At 44.7% G+C, this 21154-nt stretch overlaps 1 protein-coding gene across 1 annotated transcript in view; it reads left to right on the top strand.

Annotated features, from left to right (window-relative positions):
• trabd2b (TraB domain containing 2B) overlaps nt 1-21154 on the top strand; it is a 142173-nt gene that overhangs the window by 36741 nt on the left and 84278 nt on the right. The window contains exon 2 of the mRNA XM_039003123.1: nt 4297-4866. Coding sequence (XP_038859051.1) covers nt 4297-4866 — 570 coding nt within the window. The remainder of the gene's footprint in view (nt 1-4296; nt 4867-21154) is intronic.

Below are 21154 nucleotides of genomic sequence, written 5' to 3'. Positions count from 1 at the left end.
ATAGAGACGGACCCCGACATTTCTGTCCGATAGCTCATTCAAGGACCCCGTAGCAAGGCATGGAAAAAAGTGGAATTTCAGCACCAATTAAGGTTTTGCTCGGGCACCGAATGACCTATCGAGCCGAAACTTGGGATTCGAGGTCGCCTCACATAGGGCTAAACATAATGTGAAAACTGGACCCGCAGCTAGAACATAACTATGTATTATTTGTTTTATTATGGTTTAAATGGAAGGCGCTGTGAATTTTGGGCCTGCTCTGAAATATGTGATAGTTGGCTTCTAAACGAGTTGGAAAAAGTGAGTTTGGAGTCAGATGGTATCAGTTTGGTGTCTGAAAATATCTAATTGGCTGATGGACACTGACTTGCTAGTTGACTTTTGTGCATTTGCAATATGTTTCAACAGTGAAAAACCACCAAAATAGCATTCTGAAATCACCACTAAAAATGACATCACCATAGCCGTGCCGAGTTCAACGAGATGCCCCGCTTGACCGTAGCTTGCTCGGTCTGAGCGCAGCGACAGTGACAAGAAGATGACCCTTGACCTACATTTCAAGTCTTTTGCTTTTGGGAGACAGAGAGAGAACTGTTAAGGTTTAGAAGCACAATTTGACCTCAGGAACGTTCCTAAGGTCTCTGTGCAAGCCTAACATTGACCGTGTGGCATTAACCCTTAACAGTTAAAAGAAGGTGTTTACATCAAACAGTTTACAATGACATCTCACCCCATAGGAACACATTGCCTGCACCCCTAAATTCAACCTGAAGCCTATGTGGGTTATGAATGTCTTATGAACCTGTCTTCAATGACAATCCATCAAGCCACTATGAGGTCTACCTGTGTTGATTCTAAGCTTCCTGGAGCAACCGGAAGTGATAAAATCACCCTAAAAGTGTTTTGCCATACCCAACCAGCAGTTTGTGATATATAGTGCATTCAACCCTGTGTAAATCAGTCAGTTCTTAACGTATAGACTTAAAACTCAGGATTCTGTAAAAGCATACCCCGATCAGGATATGTATTTACTTATAGCTTCCTGTGCCAACCGGAAGTGCCTTAAAATGGGGTCATAGGTGCTGTTTCGAAGGTTTAAAAAAGTCAGATCTTTCCAAAACTTTAAATGTGTGAATCGGTCAACCCTCATGAACTGTAAATCAGTAATTTCGCTAAACAGATGTCAAAGAAAAGCTCTCTCACACACACACACACACACACACACACACACACACACACACACACACACACACACACACACACACACACACACACACACACACACACACACACACACACACACACACAAACACACACACACACACACACACAGCAAGGATGGAGTGAAAAAGTATGGTGCTTAAAGACACACAGAGCCTTAAATGCTTTTAGGGGGGATCCAGACTTCCATACCCGCTCTGGGAGCGCTATACTACCGCCCCAAATCAATGGGTGCTGGCCTGAGTGATTTATGGAGGTTTTCAAAAAATATTCTGTTTTTTCTTCTGGAAAATATTTTATGTTTTTTCTTCTCGAGTCAATGGCCTGAGTGATTTATGGAGGTTTTCAAAAAATATTCTAAGTCCAAACTTTTCATGCACCTGGTATTTTTTTGGGGTTACCAGGCGTCATTTTTCAAAACGGTTGAAATTGCTTTTAGGGGGCATCCAGAGTGTCACATGACCGGATGAGGTAACTATTCTTGTTCTTCTTGTAACTTTCCGGTAGGCTAGAAGCTTTCCGGTGTTTAGCTGCTCGACACAGGTCGACGCAGGTATTGCACTTGATTTATCGTTATCGTAACCGTAGGTGCAGCCAAGTGGAAATACGAAAGCTTTCTAGCTATTTCGCACTGACGGTAATTTGAACACAAGAACGTTTCTAGTGAAAAGGTGCTTACACTCAGAGCCATGTATTTACACTCAGCCACCCTAGCCTTATTACGGGTTAACGTTTTGGTAATTTTGGTTGGCCAACAAAATGTAAGACTACAATGACTGCATACGTTTCCCCAAATGTTATATGAATTTTTTTTTTTTTGTTATTGATGGACAATGGCAAGGCTGCCATTGTATTTTCAGTTACATTCTGTTCAATAAAAATGGTTTACACGTTTATTTTTTAAGAAATACATGGAACTACAACCGAATAAAACACCATTAACCATCATGCATTGCTTACATTCATTCTATCCTGAAAAGTCTGTTCAGAAAAATCGAAAACAGTACATATAGGCATAAAACCACAATGTTTTAATAGGGATTAAATAAAGACAATATATATATAACCTCTTATGGTTAAATGGTTAAAAAAAGACAAAATATCTATATATTCATAACGTAAAATAAATAAATACAGGCGATCGCGTCTATGGTTGTTGCAACGGCTTGTGTGTCGCCTACTGGTTAAATTCGTGTCTTTTCGCACGAATTAAGTAGCACAGAAATTCGTGTATTTTCGCACGAATTAAGTAGCACAGAAATTCGTGTATTTTCAAACGAATTGAACCACCCCAAAAATGCACAAAAACGCACGAAATCTGCTGAAATACATTTTGTACATATATGCGCGAATTGAATGTGAGGCTGGGCTGGTATATGTTGTTCCCCCTTCATGTGATTTGTAATACGTCAGTACAGAGGTATCTGTTTTGTGTTAAAAGTAATTACCCAATAAAATTGAGTTGTTCACATCAGTGCTCCGGAGCGAGCTAGAACCAGCGCGCGAGGAGCTCTCCTCAGGCTCGGCCAAATCAAGTAAAACGGACTTCAACTATCCTTATTCGATCGTAAAGATGTCTTCCTGTCTCCGTGAAGACGAACAGACGTTTGACGATTTAATGATTAACAAATGATATGTATAAAGTTACCAAAATATATAGCCAAAATATAGCCTAGTCAAAATATAATAGTAAGAGCTGTAGGCGTCACCCATGCATTTATTTAGTTGTACTTAGGCTATGCTAATGTGAAAATAATTTCCAAAGAAACGTTTTGAAACGTCTTAATCACAAATTGCCAGTTTGAGAGGATGTGCAAGCATTTCAGTATAAAACATAGTTCAATGCAATAATTAGGCCTAAAATTATACAAATTTAATTTATGACAATAACAATCCCTTGCAAAAACAATAATATTTCCAAATATTTAATGCCTTTTGACAGGGTTTTGAAATCGTTTAAAAAAATGTAATTTAAAATGACAAATGTTAGCATGGCATTGGCATTACAATTGTTATTACAACTGGGGAAGTTTTCATTGAATTAGGGTAGAAATAAACATTTAAAGGGGCTTGGCCCCACAGATAGCATATGATCATATCATGAAAGTCATGAAATAAATGTTTAGAATTACAGGAACTGTGCTTTAAAACTGCAACATTTTCTCTCAGCCTCATGGCAAAATATGTAAAATAGCATGAGATTTGCTATAAAAATGCAAGTGTTTCTCTCTGGGGTGAGATTTGGCCTTTTTGGACCATGCTGGTGGACCCAGCGAAACTGCTAAGCTACTGATACAAATAAAAAAATCCCCAATCCCAGCATCATCTCTATGGTTTGATTTATGTTTTGCAGAGCTATGATCTATGGATGTTTTTGTAAAGAGGTCATAAGGACCCTCATCAAATCCCTGGAATGTTAATGAACTGTAAGAAATAGACACATAAACAAAGCTTTTTCCATTTTATCAGACTTTTATACTGTTCAGTAAACCAGATACAGTAGCCACGTTTGACAAAATGTTCAGCAAATACCTATTTGTGTGCATTTTGTTGTTTGTGTAGGCTATCCAATGGCTTTTGCAAAAAAGTACTTCCTCAAGTAAAGGATATCCAAGTTAGGTGGGTTGCAGCAGTTTTATATGGTTCAGTATATTTATACTGCTGTAGCAACCCTTGAAAAGCTTCCCAGCTTCACAGAGGCATTGGCAGCACAGCTATGCACCTCAACAATACACTGGGGTCTGTTTACAAGGAGAAAGCTTCACTATAAACTCATTGCCTCAGAACAGCAGACAGAGAGCAGCACAGTGGAAGTTAGCTGACAAGGTTTCATTGAGTCCCTTGCCTTTATCTCCAGCTGACATTTCAACAGATTCTATTGCATTGACCTGTATCTCAACCAACTAAAAAGCCTGTTTTGAATCACTAAATCACAAAAAGTACTTTTGACTTAACTACTGTCAATGGCCTTTACTCAGAAGGTTTATTTACTCTATTCAAATACTGATTGTCATAAACTCTCTCTCACATATCCTCCTCCCCATTCTCCCCCTCAACCCCCCTGCGCCCCAATAGCAAACCGACATGAACTCTTTCCTCTGGACGGTGGAGCGCCCAGCTCCCTATCCCCCCTCCTATCTCTTTGGGACCATCCATGTGCCCTATACCCGTGTGTGGGACTTCATCCCAGATGTCTCCAAACGGGCCTTTCAGACCAGCGCCAACGTGTTCTTCGAGCTGGACCTGACTGACCCCCTGACCATCTCCAAGTTGACCAACTGCCAGCTGCTGCCCCACGGGGAAAACCTGCAGTCCCTGCTGCCCCGTGACCTGTACCGCCGCCTCAAACGCCACCTGGACTATGTCAAGCACATGATGCCCTACTGGATAACGGCAGACCAGCGGGGCCGGGGGCTGTACGCTGACTACCTCTTCAATGCCATTGCAGGGAACTGGGAGAGGAAGAGGCCTGTGTGGGTGATGCTGATGGTTAACTCTCTGACAGAGTCGGACGTGAGGTCGCGGGGGACTCCCGTACTGGACCTGTTCCTGGCCCAGGAGGCCGACCGCATGGGGAAGAGGACGGGAGCGGTGGAGCGGGTGGAGGAACAGTGTCACCCCCTCAACGGACTTAACTTCTCCCAGGTAAGAGAGGGGGCTGTGGAGGGGGTGGGTTTTGGACATGATCATTGGAGTTGGGGGATATGTGATTGTTGGATGCATTTGGTTGGCGGCTTGGGGCAGGGAGTTGGGAGATTTAATAGAAGGGAAGTCTTGGGAGGAAAATGACAATGGGAGGAGAAAAATATGATCTGAAACAGTATGTTTCAAAGCTGTGTAGATGGTTTTAAAGTTATTATTGTGCCTGAGCCTTACAAAACAGACATGAGAGCTGAATCAGCTGACGAGGTGTCATGTTGACAGCTGTAAGTGTAACATGAGTTAGTGAAGGTGTGAGGTAAAAGAGTGTGTGGGACGGGTAGATCTCTTTTCACTGGGCTGACTGCCTGTCTTGGTGCTATGATACAACCACTGTTAGTATCTTGCTCTGTAACTTAACACTGGAAAGATGGACAGAATAACCAAATTACTGGGGAGTATCCGTGTTTTATATCTCCTTGGAAGGGCTATAGAGGAAGGGTAACATGGAGGTCTAAATAAAGGATGGCCCAGGAATGGTTAGGGGGAGGTCAACTCAAGTCAATTTTTCCAAACTCTGGGAGGTCCAAGCATGTCTTTGATGTGCTAGGACTGGGAGGCTATTCTCCTGCACACACACACACACACACACACAACACACACAACACACACAACACACACACACACACACACACACACACACACACACACACACACACACACACACACACACACACACACACACACACACACACACACACACACACACGGCGTGCCTGGGCCTCCGTGTGAAAGGGTGCGGGGCTCTTGCGCTAATTTGAGAGGCACTGGGCCCACACAGCCTCTCCTCTTTCATCAGCACCTCCTAACTACGCTGTCAAAGAGCACACACACACACACACACACACATGCGCGCACGCGCACACACACATACAGCTGCCCTGCACATGCATGGGAACGTGGAACACAACTGCCCTACAACAATGTTGCAAGGCCAAGTCATGAACTGCTTCTCAGTGTAGTAGTATACAGGATACAGTGATAATATAAGTCTAATTTTTAATGACCACAGCCTGGAGCTAACACTCTATCATTAAAGCTCTTGGTGTAATGCCTGTTATTTCCAATGAGAACATGAGTAAATCACCAATACAAAGTATTGGACGACTGCCTGCCTTTCTATTGTTCCAGGGAAGGGAACTTTTTATAAGGCAGGTGTATTGTTGGATAACATTTGTGTTGTTGGAGGTTATTTTTCTAAAATCATAATGAATAACTTGAAAAAACTCTGTAGCATAATGGACTTTTGGACCTTTGAGCAAGAAACTTACCCCCCATCTCAAGTTGTATGAAAAGAGTTCAAAACCTGAAGTGAAAGTGACATGGAAACAATTATAGTCAATTATAATTTGCGATGTAATTTGAACACTATGGTTGATTGGATCTCTCTCTATGGTGATTGGATCTCTCTCTTTGGTGATTGGATCTCTCTCTATGGTGATTGGATCTCTCTCTATGGTTGATTGGAACAAAGATGAGGTCAGGCTGACAGACTGAAAAAAACGAGAGGAAAAGCGCGAGAGAGAGAGAGAGAGAGAGTGACGGTGAAGGAGTGAGGGAGAGCAGGGAAAGACTGATGTGCATCATGTCAGTGCGAACCCTAATCTGAAACATGAGCTCTACTTCTTCTGTGGTGGCTAGATCTGACAGCTCCAAACCCTACTGTCCACATATAATTTGTTCCCAATAAACGTAGCTGCTTACAATATCCTGTAACTTGCCGCTCCCGCGTCACCAAGAGGGTCTCCGATGGTGATTCTTCATCTGCCATAATTATTTTCATACTGTAGGCACCTGGCCCCTGCACAGCCAGTGACCTGGAACTGTGTGGCTGGACCTGGGGCATGGGCTAGCCCAGCTTCGCATCCCCTCCCCTCCGCTCCCCTCAGCTTCTCAGCATGGGGACAGTGTGGTGGCGTTACTGAGTCAACCATCGCCCTGGGTCTCCTGACCTCACAGGAAGTGAACTGTCCGGATGAGAGGTATAACTGATAAACAGTTTCCCCCACGGTGAGAAGTGTACCCCGTGGTAGAGGCCTTCATGGGTCCAAAAAGTTGTACCCGTTCTGAAATGGACATGGTGCTTTCCCATCCGGACCTGATATGCATAAATACATTTTTTAAATATAGAGACCAGTTCCGAATGGACCCGAGAACAACTAGACCCATTCTGTATAGACCTGGTCGGCTCCAGACCTCGTCTGATCCAGTTAAGGGAAGCAGCAGAAAAGTCAATTTTTAAGCTACTTTATTAACCGGATCTGATAAAGCGCGAGAGAGAGGAGGTAGAGATAGATGAGACTCTAGCAGGGGCAGTGCTGTGTGTGTAGGTTACTGTGAGTGTGAGTGAGTGACACGTGGAAGTGAGTGACACGTGGAACGGGGAGGAGGGAGAGATGAGAGACTGCAACCAAAAAGCCGACTCACGCTATAGTAGACTAATAGCCACCATAGCTAGGTTATTTATCTTCCAATATGATTACGTAGTACCTATGTTGACAGCATCAAACCGGGAGAGGCTAGTTAAGCTAGGCTAATTGAGGCTGCATGCGCTTTCTCGTCCTACACAGTTACAAACAACAACTACTAACAACTAATCTCCTAACTTTTGCCCCTCATGGAGGCTCTATGACTGCAGACTATTGCCACTTTGATGACTTATGATTGGCCAACAAGCTACAGTACGCGTGCCACTCTCGTGAAACGCAAAGAGCAGCAGCATAAATTAGAAAAACAAATCCTCTCTCTCTCTCGGTCTACTGCAGAGGTCATGTTCTGATCTATACTGAACAAAAATATAAACTTAACATGTAAAGATCCCAGAAATGTTCCATACACACAAAAAGCTTATTTCTCTAAAATGTTGTGCACAAATTTGTTTGCATCTCTGTTAGTGAGCATTTCTCCTTTGCCAAGATAATCCAGCCACCTGAGAGATGTGGCATATTAAGAAGCTGATTAAACAGCATGATCATTACACATGTGCACCATGTGCTGGGGACAATAAAAGGCCACTCTAATGTGCATTTTGTCACACAACACAGTGCCACAGATGTCTCAAGTTTTGAGGGAGCATGCAATTGGCATGTTGACTGCAGGAATGTCCACCAGAGCTGTTGCCAGATAATTTGTTAATTTCTCTACCATAAGCCGGCTCCAACGTTGTTTTAGAGAATTTGGCAGTACAACCGCAGACCATGTGTAACCACGCCAGCCCTGGACCTCCATATCCGGCTTCTTCACCTTAGGGATTGTCTGAGACCAGCCTCCCGGACAGCTGTTGAAACTGTGAGTTTGCACAAAGTATATCTGCACAAACTGTCAGAAACAGTCTTAGGAAAGCTCATCTCCGTGCTTGTCGTCCTCACCACCGTCTTTCTTGACCTGACTGCCATTTGGCATCATAACCGACTTCCGTGGGCAAATGCTCACCTTCGATGGCCACTGGCAGCTGGAGAAGTATGCTCTCCCGGATAAATCCCGGTTTCAACAGACAGCATGTATGGCATTGTGTGGGCGAGGGGTTTGCTGATGTCAGCGTTGTGAACAGAGTGCCCGATGGTGTTGGTGGGGTTATGGTATGGGAAGGCATAATCTACAGGCAACAAACACAATTGCATTTTATCGATGGCGATTTGAATGCACAGAGATACCGTGACAAGATCCTGAGGCCCATTGTTGTGCCATTCATCCGCCGCCATCACCTCATGTTTCAGCATGATAATGCACAGCCCCATGTCTCAAGGATCTACACAATTCCTGGAAGCTGAAAATGTCCCCGTCTTCCATGGCCAGCATACTCACCAGAAAATGTTACCTGTTGAGCATGTTTGGGATGCTCTGGATTGATGGGTACGACAGGGTGTTCTAGTTCCTGTCAATATCTAGAAACTTTACATTTCCTTTGAAGAGGAGTGGGACAACATTCCACTGGCCACAATCAACAGCCTGATCAACTCTAAGAGAAGGAGATGTGTCACGCTGCATGAAGCAAATGGTGGTCACACCTGATACTGACTGATTTTCTAATCCACGCCACAACTTTTTTTTAAAGGTATCCCTATAGATGGAGCTCTGGCGCACTTACAGACCTGATAGAACTTTGGTTTCTGTGTGCAGTAGCAGTGAGGCAGCAGTGAGGCTGTGGAAATAAAGGCTTGGGGAGAGCATCTCCAGAGCTGTGGAGGGCGATGCAGGCCGACAGATGGGTGGGCCTGCCAGCACCAACCACTCTCCAAAGGCACGCTATCCACACCGAGGGGGAACCTGCAGGAAGCCAGGACGTCTAGAGGGGTGCAAGCTGGTCACCGTCCAGCAGACGCATTCTGAAAAAGTCAACAACAACCACAGGCACCTCTCTTCCACTCCCCCGTCTCAGTGCACTACATCTATATCTACATGTAGACCTGAGCCTCTGCTGCCTGCGTCTCTCCGTCTCTGGCCTGGTGTATAAATACCCCTATTTATTTACTCTGGTTCACTTTGCAGCCGAAGCACAGCCCTTGTCAGCGGGAGATGACATCACAGCTGTGCCCCCCTTCTCTGTGTTGGGGTCAGAGGTGGCGATGGGGCTGGCGGAGCAGTGGGCCGTGAGGAGACTGTGAGTTCTGAGTTAGGAGCTGAACGTTCAGGGGCCCCAGAACAGAAAAGGCTAAGTTACTGGGCTATTTTCCAGGCAGGTGATATAAGTCAGTATTCGACATCCATCCATGTCTGAGGACTTCGGGAGATGACGTGGAAACCGGCCACTAGGGGCAACAGTAGGTGCTGTCGGTTTTGCTAGGGCGTTCTGGATGGGGATGGCGGATGAGTGTAAGCATCTACCTGTGGTTCGAAAGGTTGCATGTTTGAATCCAGCGATAGAAAGTTGTTTTTGATATTTTTGTTTTAACCCTATCCCAAACCTTAACCCTTACCATAACTATTCAGAGTTAATGCCTAACTTTAAGAATGTGGACTTAATGCCTAAACTTAACCTTAAACACTTCGAAATGTAACATTTGAGAAACATGGATGAACGCCTAATTCTGACGTGAGACAGTGAGAGCTTGTTGCGATTTTCACTGTGACCTGGAGAGGGAGTCTCCTCAGCTGTAGCATTGTCACCTTAGCAGGGACAGATCTGGTTTCTCCTCAGCAGGAGCTTGGGGTGCCCTGTGGTGCACTGTGACAGAGACGTCTATTTCAATCAGCCCTGCCCCCGACACAGCTCAGTAGTCCTTTTCTGCTTTAGTAAAGACTTTAGGTTGAGACTTTCTGCTGTGCTGACATAGCATACAATATGGGCCTCTCACATATTGTGCTTAGGTTGGTAAAAATATCCAGGGGGCATTGCCTTCCTATGCATACACAGAATTTTGTTTCTCTAATTTAATACGTGTTAAACTGAAGATGATACGCTGAGTCTGAGATGATACGCTGAGTCTGAGATGATACGCTGAGTCTGAGATGATACGCTGAGTCTGAGATGATACGCTGAGTCTGAGATGATACGCTGAGTCTGAGATGATACGCTGAGTCTGAGATGATACGCTGAGTGACCAGAGAAATAAAGATCTCCCTTGTCTCGACAGGGTCACGGAGAGCACTGATGAAGACAAGCTGTGTTCAAAACACACATCTCCCGGCTGTCATATCAAATCATGACAGAACACTTTTCAGCGTGTTCATTGGATGGCTCTCGTATAAATAATGCATATTTAAAGGGAGGAATTAGATAACATATGACCTGGTCTTTAGTCAAATATTTACATTCCATGGCTGATGTGTTAGGATGGGTCTGGAGCGCTCCTCTGGCCGCAGGGCCTGGAGACAAGTGATGGAAAAAAACAGTTGTCTCCTCTGCTCCCTAACCTGGCTCCTTCTGGCTCCATGCTCCCTCCCTCTCTCTTTCTCGCGCCATGTCTTGGGGCTCTCGCTGTCCCACTGCTCAACTGTACACACCTGGATCTGAACACACAGAACAGAAGAGTAGGAGAGTATAGTTCAAACACCGGGCCTCTCCTACTATGTATCTACTATGATTGGTACTACGACTCTGCTACTACATTGATTGTTACAATGTTGGAAAGAAACCCCAAAGGAAACACTGGTAGATGTTCACTCTTTACGAGTGACGTTAGAGGATGATGTCAAGCCTCGTATGACTCCTAGTATAAATATGTGGAAAACTGCCGGGCAACTTGTATCAGACAGGATATTTCCTGGCTCCGTTGGCAGGCGGAGGGCCAACCACCGCTCTAATGACTTAATTGGCTTCTTAATGACTAAATTGCCCTTCTGCTACCCAGAACCACTTAGGCTATTATACACTGGCCAGAACAGTGGCTTACGGTGGAAGCCAATGAGGAAGAGAGGCCAGATGTGGATGTAGAGTGAGTGGTGGGAGTGACGACTGTAACTACAGGACATCAAAGAGATGGGGTGAATACAGGTCATATACTATTGGTTCAGTTAGACACAAGTTGGTCAGTTTTTTGCCGGTCAAGGATAATACTTGGTATCTCTATTCTATTCCATTCTATGGTTACTCCATAGAGCCATATCTCTGTGGTCTTGAGAAACACCATGTCCCCTCTCCCACCTCTGAATACCTGGCCAGAGGAGAGGACCTACTGTAGATAAGTAATGGATTCACCACATTGTCACTGAGGTAGCCACTATAGCGAGACAGTGGGCTAGAGAGAGTGCTATCCCATACCGTTGGGTTCCCAGTGCTAAAACCATCCCTTTCCTGTTTCAAACGGAACACGGATACCTATCTTTGTTTTAATGGCTGCACGTCACGCTATGGATCATTATCCTCCTACCCCTGCTCTTTCTCTCATAGCTGACTCGGTCTCTCTTTCTCACATACACACACCACAGTGACCCATGCAGTGAAATACACACACGTACACACACAGACAATGACAACATTGGTAACAAACGCCAAGCAGATCAGTCTAGGGGCAACAAAACAATGGAAACAAAACAGTGGATTTGGAGGTGGTCTCGCTGTGCCTCTGGGCAGGGGCATGTTTTTTCCTGGCAGGGTAGGTTGGATTGGGTTGTCTGAGGTAGCGGCTGATTGATCGCAGACAGGAATGTGACTCAGTGATTTCCTGAGCAACCACAGTTTCCCTGCCTGGAACCCTGTTGTCTGTCAGAGTGTGATAACCATCTTAGATCTGAATCACATACATTACAACCACCTTAACATTGCAGCTCCATGACTTGGTGTTGGTGTGTTGTTGTCTGTGCACAAATGCTCACAGTCACAGATCACTAGCCTTGAGAAATTAAGTGTTTGTTTGTGTGTGTGTGTGTGTGTGTGTGTGTGTGTGTGTGTGTGTGTGTGTGTGTGTGTGTGTGTGTGTGTGTGTGTGTGTGTGTGTGTGTGTGTGTGTGTGTGTGTGTGTGAGCACGTGTTTGTGTGTGTGTCACCCTCATAGGCAGGCTTGTCAGGGCCCTTGGATGAGCATTAGTGTAGGCCTCTCACTGAACCCTGCTTTAATATGACCCATGCGTTTCCTCTGCCCTCTGTGCTCTGTCCCCAGTTATACACACCCCAGTGAAGCACTTCAGTTCCCTCAGCCCCACCTCACCCCCACCTCACCCCAGTCTCACCCCAGCCCCACCTCAGCCCCACCTCACCTCACCCCACCTCACCCCTTTCCCCTTCAACGCTCTTAATGCTCTCAAAGTGTGCTCGACTCCGCACCTCTGTACCAATCATGTGTATTATTAAAGAGGAAGTGAAACTCAGTTCTGAGTCTTTAAGGAAGGAGTCCATAACTGTTTGAGGATGATTGGTTAAGCAGGGATGCTCTTAGACTGGCCATTTTCTTTGTTGAATCAGTCCTGATTGAGGTCACACCCCAGACTATTCCTCTACTGCCACTGACAGAGTCAGAGTGGTGATGACTCAGGTCGTCCATCCGCCCCAGCCCACAGACTGATGTGAAACCCGCCAGTTGGAGCTCTTGAAATGGAGCTCCTCTCATAAACTTTTACTGGGGTGCACATAAATCCACTGATTCCCGCTGTTCCCCCGCGCAACCGTGTGGATCGACGCCCGCCCCCCCAGTCCCCTTGTCCCTCCCCAGGCCAGCAAGGAGGGAGGGCAGGACGCAGGCACCACTGACATTAACAAGGCCTCAAACACACAGGCACTGGTACCAACTCACTGAGCTCTGTGGGGAGAAATTACAGCAGAGCAGTTAGTCCAAACCCCATTCATCCATGTTTAAAAGCACTCGGCTCAGTCAAAGTTATTTTTGTTGATGGATAGTTTCATGAGAACACGTTGATCCCTGGGTCCAGCTTGGCTCTGGGCTGACCCAGTGATGGAGTAGTACGGTCAGGGCTGGAAGGGATAGCTGCAGTGCCCACCAGTGTTAACACAATGTTATAAGTAAGGAAGAGATCCTTCACAGTGTTCTGATATGAAGGTCATGTTTCACTCCACATCCCTGTCTCTGATGGATCGGCAAGGGTGTAACTGGAATACATGACCTCATAGTGTGTCTGGGGGTGGGAGTGTGTGTTTGTTTGCATGCACGTCAGTGGAGGCTGGTGACGTGAACAATTTAGGAGGATGGGAGACCCACGGCATAGGCACGGACTGCACGGAGACGACAAAGTGTGTTTTAAAATTATTTTAACCTAAAGCATTTAATAGAGACATTTATAGTACAATATTATGGGGAATGGGAATGAAAGGGCTACTTACACATTGTTGGGAAGGGATCACAGCAGTGATTGAATGAGGGTATGAGTCATGAGTTGAGGTTTTCAGAGGTTTGACTTCAGTGCAGGACAGGGGTTGAGGTGTTCAGAGCCTTCAGTGCAGGACAGGGGTTGAGGTGTTCAGAGGCTTCAGTGCAGGACAGGGGTTGAGGTGTTCAGAGGCCTCAGTGCAGGACAGGGGTTGAGGTGTTCAGAGGCCTCAGTGTAGGACAGGGGTTGAGGTGTTCAGAGCCTTCAGTGCAGGACAGGGGTTGAGGTGTTCAGAGCCTTCAGTGCAGGACAGGGGTTGAGGTGTTCAGAGGCTTCAGTGCAGGACAGGGGTTGAGGTGTTCAGAGGCTTCAGTGCAGGACAGGGGTTGAGGTGTTCAGAGGCTTCAGTGCAGGACAGGGGTTGAGGTGTTCAGAGCCTTCAGTGCAGGACAGGGGTTGAGGTGTTCAGAGGCTTCAGTGCAGGACAGGGGTTGAGGTGTTCAGGGGCTTCAGTGCAGGACAGGGGTTGAGGTGTTCAGAGGCTTCAGTGCAGGACAGGGGTTGAGGTGTTCAGAGGCTTCAGTGCAGGACAGGGTCACCATGAATGGACTGTGTTGGAGAAGAGCTCAACTCTTCCACTGAGGGCAGGACAGGATTTGACTGGGAAGACAAAAAACAGAAACACACTACTCTACATAGAAAATTGGCAGGTCTACTCACATTGCTTGTACAGGACAGGGCACATGAGATGTGGCTTCAGTCAGGAGAGTTGACAACGGTAGTGGTCATCACCTCTTAATCAGGGAACAGGAGGGGACTTAACTGTAAATACAAATAGTATATACCTTCCATTACAGCAGCACCACCATAGGTTTGGTCAACAATTTTCTCCATGTAGTTAAGCTCAGACATCTCAGAATTCACAAAGTCAAACACAGACTGTGCATCTCTCCCACTTGACACATCAAAATAGCTCAATAAATGTTCCTGGATAAAGCCCTGATCATCCACATACCTGACAATAACTGACGACCGCGAGCAGACTGGTGGCACAATAGGACCCAGAGTGATGAGGCAATTTTTTCCCTCTTGGGCCCGGAGTTTTTCCTTATCTGGTAACCTAACCAGGAAAACTCCGGACCCTACCCTATGACAGTGAATAATCACTTTTAAAAAGGTTTTATACTGGCTATGATGGGATCCGTTTTTCTAACCAGGTCCGTTTTTCAACTCCTGTAAAAACCTCCTGGCCATGGGGAGGATGAAGACCCTGTCAAACTGCAGCAAATGAATTATATTTAGACTAGACTAACAGGGGTTTTCCTCTGCCCAGACACAGAGATGGACAACAGAACTCACAGGGCTGAGCTTCCTTTATGCATGTTTGTATAGCGCAGGCCTATGCAACTGTAGGCCTAATAAAACATTTACTCACATGTCTGTCTATGACATCACTATTATGTTGACTGATTCATTCCAGGTAATCATTTGGGATTTAAAAAGGTCTAGGCAACCTAGCCAGCCCAAATTTGCATATAAACCAAATTTGATCACATTCACATTTTCTCCTGACAAACAAATGGACTATGAATACGTAACGCTACCAATTTGTTTACCCTGACCAGATGGACAGGACGGATAGGCTGCATGCAGATGTTATTATTAGTAGCCTACAGTTGATCATACTGAATAATCGTCTCGTTTTCATTCCATACAGCATGTCAGATCTCTAATGTTTAGGTGTGCCTATAATGAAACATTTATGTAAAGAGTTTTTGCTTGTGTCTGTCCAGAGTGATGATGTGTTATCACCTTTGCTAAATAAATACCGGAGGAAAGTGGAAAGCCTACTTGAGCTGGCGCAAAAAAATGCACTACATCAACCTTTCTTTTTAATCTAATGTTTAATGGATGATGCGTTGGAAGCAATCAAATCATTCTGAATTGATTTCGACATCCCAGAGAAGGCAGTACAAACTTCCATATGCTCAGCAAGTAAAGCGTCTTAGCGTTCAATTACCTCTGCAAGCTCCTTGTAGTTGACCTTGTTAGCTGAACTTTCCCACTCGTCCACTACATTGTTGCGAGCATTAACTAGCCATTCTGGTGGACAAAACTGCACTCTGGTAGCTAACTACTTGCTACTAAATTTAGCAAGGCAAATTGAAATAAATTGAACTAACTCAACACAAAAAATAAAGTTCTAAAACCAAGAAAACAATATATAATCTACCTCCTCCGTCTCCTGTAGTTTGAAGAAACATATTTGAATTGAATAATATCCTAAAAATGCTCATCTATCACCATTCACTCTTATCTTTATCCAATATGCCACCAACTCACACCCTCAAACACGTAGATCCCCTGAACGCAGCTCACTTTCCAGCCCACTTTCCAGCTCCCACTCTCAAACACCTAGATCCTGTAGATCTGTTCACACACCTGTATGTCATTATCACACACTATTTAGTTCAGTTCTTTGCACCCCATCACTGTGAGGTATTGTTTGTTTTGAGACACACGTCTTTCTGTGCTCTGGGTTTCCCGTGAGTTACTCCTCCTGTGTATGATAGTTTTTGCCTGCCTCACTAACGATGCCTATTCCCTGCCTGTACTTTAGCCTATTGGATTTCCTGTTATCTACCTAGTGCCTGATCTCCCGGACTACGTTACTAGCCTTTTCCCTGCCTGTACTGTTGCTCTTTTGGACCCCCTGTGTATGACCTTCTGCCTGCCCCTGGACCCAGCTACCTGCCTCCTCCTGTACTCCTTTGCAATAAACACCTGTGCCTGAAACCAGCTCTCTGTCTCCCCTCGTGTTCATTACAGGAATAGCTGTCCAGCTACACCATGGTGCAAGCCTAGAGTGCGTTGTTGAGACTACTGTAGACCTTCATTGCAAAATAGTGAGTTTTAATCAGGTATTTGGTGACGTGAATATATTTAGTATGGTTTTATCTAAAAAGGATAACTTTTTAAATGTTTAATAAAAAATAAAAAAAGTTTAATTCACTGAGTAGAATGGTCCTCCCCTTCTTTCTCTGAGGAGCCTCCGCTGGTGTGCGTGTTTGCATGTGTATGTCCGTACCTAATGATGTGTGTGCGTGCGTGCATGTTTGGTGCATTTGAAATATGATTAAACACAATTGAGCGTGTGGTTAGCGTTTTGAAATCCCATGCCAAAACAACAGCTCAGGCCCTCAATGGGGAGGCTTAATAACAAAGAAAAAATTCTGCGACCATGAAAATGTTTCACTTTGTTAAAACCCCAACTGCTAATCTCTGGGTGATAAACAAATTCTACGTCCATGTTCCCACCACTGCCGGAAGATTTCAGGAATTTGCTGAATTCAGGCCTCGGGTTCACCTTTCAAAGTTTTATTCCCAGGCACTTCTTAGAGCCAGATTTAATTGATTGAGGGAGTAGGATGCTCTCAATCATCCAGAAACTCCAAGTTTCTGATCATCTCCACCAACGGAGTTGGCTTTGTGAAATTAATTTCTGACTACATCGATTTGCCTAAGGTCAATATATATAAAAAAGATTATTATGAAACTCTTACATTGTACCTGTGTTTGTCCTCTGTAGTTACTTGACTTTCTTTGTTTGCTGAAATCCATACTTTTTCAATAAATGTTAATCAGATGTGCCAATTAAATCTCAACAAGGAAACTGTCTGGTTGTATTGGATTAAGTTTTTATTAAAACATTTGGATTTTAGCAAACAAAGAAAGGCACGCATCTACAGAGGACAAACATACTGTAGGTTCAAGGTAAGCGACACGTTTTATAATTGACATTTTTTGAAGTATTGACCTTGGGCGAATCGATGTAGTCGGAGCTGAAATCCACAAAGCCTGGTCTCTGCTCTACTTCGTTGGTGGAATTCATCAGAAACATCCTTCTCCATGGAGTTGAGTTTTGTCAGCTACCCTCTTCTCTGCCCCTCAAATGACCCTCATCCCCCAATCGCTCCACCCTCCCTCCCTACCTTCTCTGCTGTCGTACATGATTCCCTGTGACTGGCTCAATGGTGCAGCGCAGGTTAGTGGTTGTGCTCTATTGTTCAGGTCAGTTGTAGAGCTGGGATTTGGGATTATGGAATGTTGGCTCCCCTTCTGCTGACGTGTGACCTCTATAGGCCTTACCTTGAGAGCAAGGAAACAGGGAGAGGAGAGAGAGAATGGAGGGAGGGAGGGAGGGAGCGCAAAGGAGAATAGGAATGAGGGAGAGAGAAAAGTGGATATAGAGAAATAGGAGATAGAAAAATAATAGGGGAGGGGCATGAGAAAAGACGGAGATTCAGCAGACCTACGCCACTCAGAGTTAGAGCAAGAGGAAAAAGAAACGAAAATAAATGACTCAATTTGGATGTGGAAAAGAGAGGTAGAGAAAGGGCAAAAAACACAGGAAACCTTTTACTTTCTTCACTGGGCAGGTTTTACCAAAACAAAAGAGATGTGCTTTGCTCTGCTGTGAGATTTCTCTCCCCTTTCTCCTCTCTCTCTCCTCTGTCTCTCCACTCAATTTCACCTGTCATTCACCGGTGGAGTTTCCCCCCCTCTCCCAAGGCAAATGTTCTCTACCTCTCTTTTGTGCTCGGTGGAACAGTTTAAATACAGTACCAGTCAAAAGTTTGGACACACCTACTCATTCCAGGGTTTTTCTTTATTTTTACTATTTTCTACATTGTAGAATAATAATAAAGACATCAGAACTATGAAATAACACATATGGTGGTAACCAAAAAAGTGTGAAACAAATCAAAATATATTTTGTATTTGAGATTCTTCAATGTAGCCACCCTTTGCCTTGATGACAGCTGTGCGCACTCTTGGCATTCTCTCAACCAGCTACACCTGGAATGCTTTTTCAACAGTCTTGAAGGAGTTGTTGGATGCTTTTCCTTCACTCTGCGGTCCAACTCATCCCAAACCAACTCAATTTTGACTGGTACCGACCATTTCGAATCCCACCGTACCTTCTCCGCTATGCAATCTGGTTTCAGAGCTGGTCATGGGTGCACCTCAGCCACGCTCAAGGTCCTAAACGACATCATAACCGCCGTCAATAAGAGACATTACTGCGCAGCCGTATTCATCGACCTGGCCAAGGCTTTCGACTCTGTCAATCACCACATTCTTATTGGCAGACTCGACAGCCTTGGTTTCTCAAATGATTACTGGTTTACCAACTACTTCTCTGACAGAGTTCAGTGTGTCAAATCGGAGGGCCTGTTGTCCGGACCTCTGGCAGTCTCTATGGGGGTGCCACAGGGTTCAATTCTCGGGCCAACTCTTTTCTCTGTATACATCAATGATGTTGCTCTTGCTGCTGGTGATTCTCTGATACACCTCTACGCAGACGGCACCATTCTGTATACTTCTGGCCCTTCTTTGGACACTGTGCTAACAAACCTCCAGACGAGCTTCAATGCCATACAACTCTCCTTCCGTGGCCTCCAACTGCTCTGAAACGCAAGTAAAACTAAATGCATGCTATTCAACCGATCACTGCCCGCACCTGCTCGCCTGTCCAGCATCACTACTCTGGACGGCTCTGACTTAGAATATGTGGACAACTACAAATACCTAGGTGTCTGGCTAGACTGTAAACTCTCCTTCCAGACTCACATTAAGCATCTCCAATTCAAAATTAAATCTAGAATCGGCTTCCTATATCGCAACAAAGCATCCTTCACTCATGCTGCCAAACATACCCTCGTAAAACTGACCATCCTACCGATCCTCGACTTCGGTGATGTCATCTATAAAATAGCCCCCAACACTCTACTCAACAAACTGGATGCAGTCTATCACAGTGCCATCCGTTTTGTCACCAAAGCCCCATACACTACCCACCATTGCGACCTGTACTCTCTCATTGGTTGGCCCTCACTTCATACTCGTCGCCAAACCCACTGGCTACAGGTTATCTACAAGTCTCTGCTAGGTAAAGCCCCGCCTTATCTCAGCTCACTGGTCACCATAGCAGCACCCACTCGTAGCATGCGCTCCAGCAGGTATATCTCACTGGTCACCCCCAAAGCCAATTCCTCCTTTGGCCGTCTTTCCTTCCAGTTCTCTGCTGCCAATGACTGGAACGAACTGCAGAAATCTCTGAAGCTGGAAACACTTATCTCCCTCACTAGCTTTAAGCACCAGCTGTCAGAGCAGCTCACAGATTACTGCACCTGTACAGATTATTGCACCTTTACCTCCCTTATCTCACCTAATTTGCTCACATTGTATATAGACTTATTTTTCTACTGTATGTTTTGTTTTTTCCATGTGTAACTCTGTGTTGTTGTATGTGTCGCACTGCTTTGCTTTATCTTGGCCAGGTCGCAGTTGCAAATGAGAACTTGTTCTCAACTAGCCTACCTGGTTAAATAAAGGTGAAATAAATAATAAATAAACAAATATTTATTTGGGGTGAGGTCGGGTGATTGTGGAGGCCAGGTCATCTGATGCAGCACTCCTTCACTCTCCTTCTTGGTCACATAGCCCTTACATAGCCTGGAAATGTGTTGGGTCATTGTCCTGTTGAAAACAAATGATAGTCCCATTAAACGCAAACCAAATGGGATGACGTATCATTGCAGAATGCTGTGGTAGCCACGCTGGTTAAGTGTGCCTTGAATTCTAAATAAATCACTGACAAAAAATCTCAAATTTGGACTCATCAGACCAAAGGACAGATTTCCACCGGTCTAATGTCCATTGCTCATGTTTCTTGGCCCAAGCAAGTCTCTTCTTATTATTGGTGTCCTTTAGTAGTGGTTTCTTTGCAGCAATCAACCATGAAGGCCTGATTCACGCAGTCTCCTTTGAAGAGTTGATGTTGAGATGTGTCTGTTACTTGAACTCTGTGAAGCATTTATTTGGGCTGCAATTTCTGAGGCTGGCAACTCTAATGAACTTATCCTCTGCAGCAGAGGTAACTCTGGGTCTTCCATTCCTGTGTCGGTCCTCATGAGAGACAGTTTCACCATAGCACTTGATGTTTTTTGCGACTGCAATCAAAGTTCTTGAATTTTTCCGAATTGACTGACCTTCATGTCTTAAAGTAATGATGGACTGTCGTTTCTCTTTGCTTATTTGAACTGTTCTTGCCATAATATGGACTTGGTCTTTTACCAAATAGGGCTATCTTCTGTATACCACGCCTACCTTGTCACAACACAACTGACTGGCTCAAACGCATTAAGAAGGAAAGAAATTCCACAAATTAACTTTTAACAAGGCACACCTGTTAATTGAAATCTATTCCAGGTGACTACCTCATGAAGCTGGTTGAGAGAATGCCAAGAGTGTGCAAACTCTCATCAAGGCAAAGGGTGGCTACTTTGAAGAATCTCAAATATAAAATATGTTTTGATTTGTTCAACACTTTTTTGGTTACTACATGATTCCATATGTGTTATTTCATAGTTTTGTTGTCTTCACTATTATTTTACAATGTTGAAAAAAGTAAAAATAAAGAAAAACCCTGGAATGAGTAGGTGTGTCCAAACTTTTGACTAGTACCGTA

The sequence above is a fragment of the Salvelinus namaycush genome, chromosome 10, assembly GCF_016432855.1.
Source record: "Salvelinus namaycush isolate Seneca chromosome 10, SaNama_1.0, whole genome shotgun sequence".
Taxonomy (NCBI): Eukaryota; Metazoa; Chordata; class Actinopteri; order Salmoniformes; family Salmonidae; genus Salvelinus; species Salvelinus namaycush.
Note: the sequence above shows the minus strand (reverse complement) of the source record. Positions and strands in the feature narration are given on the sequence as shown.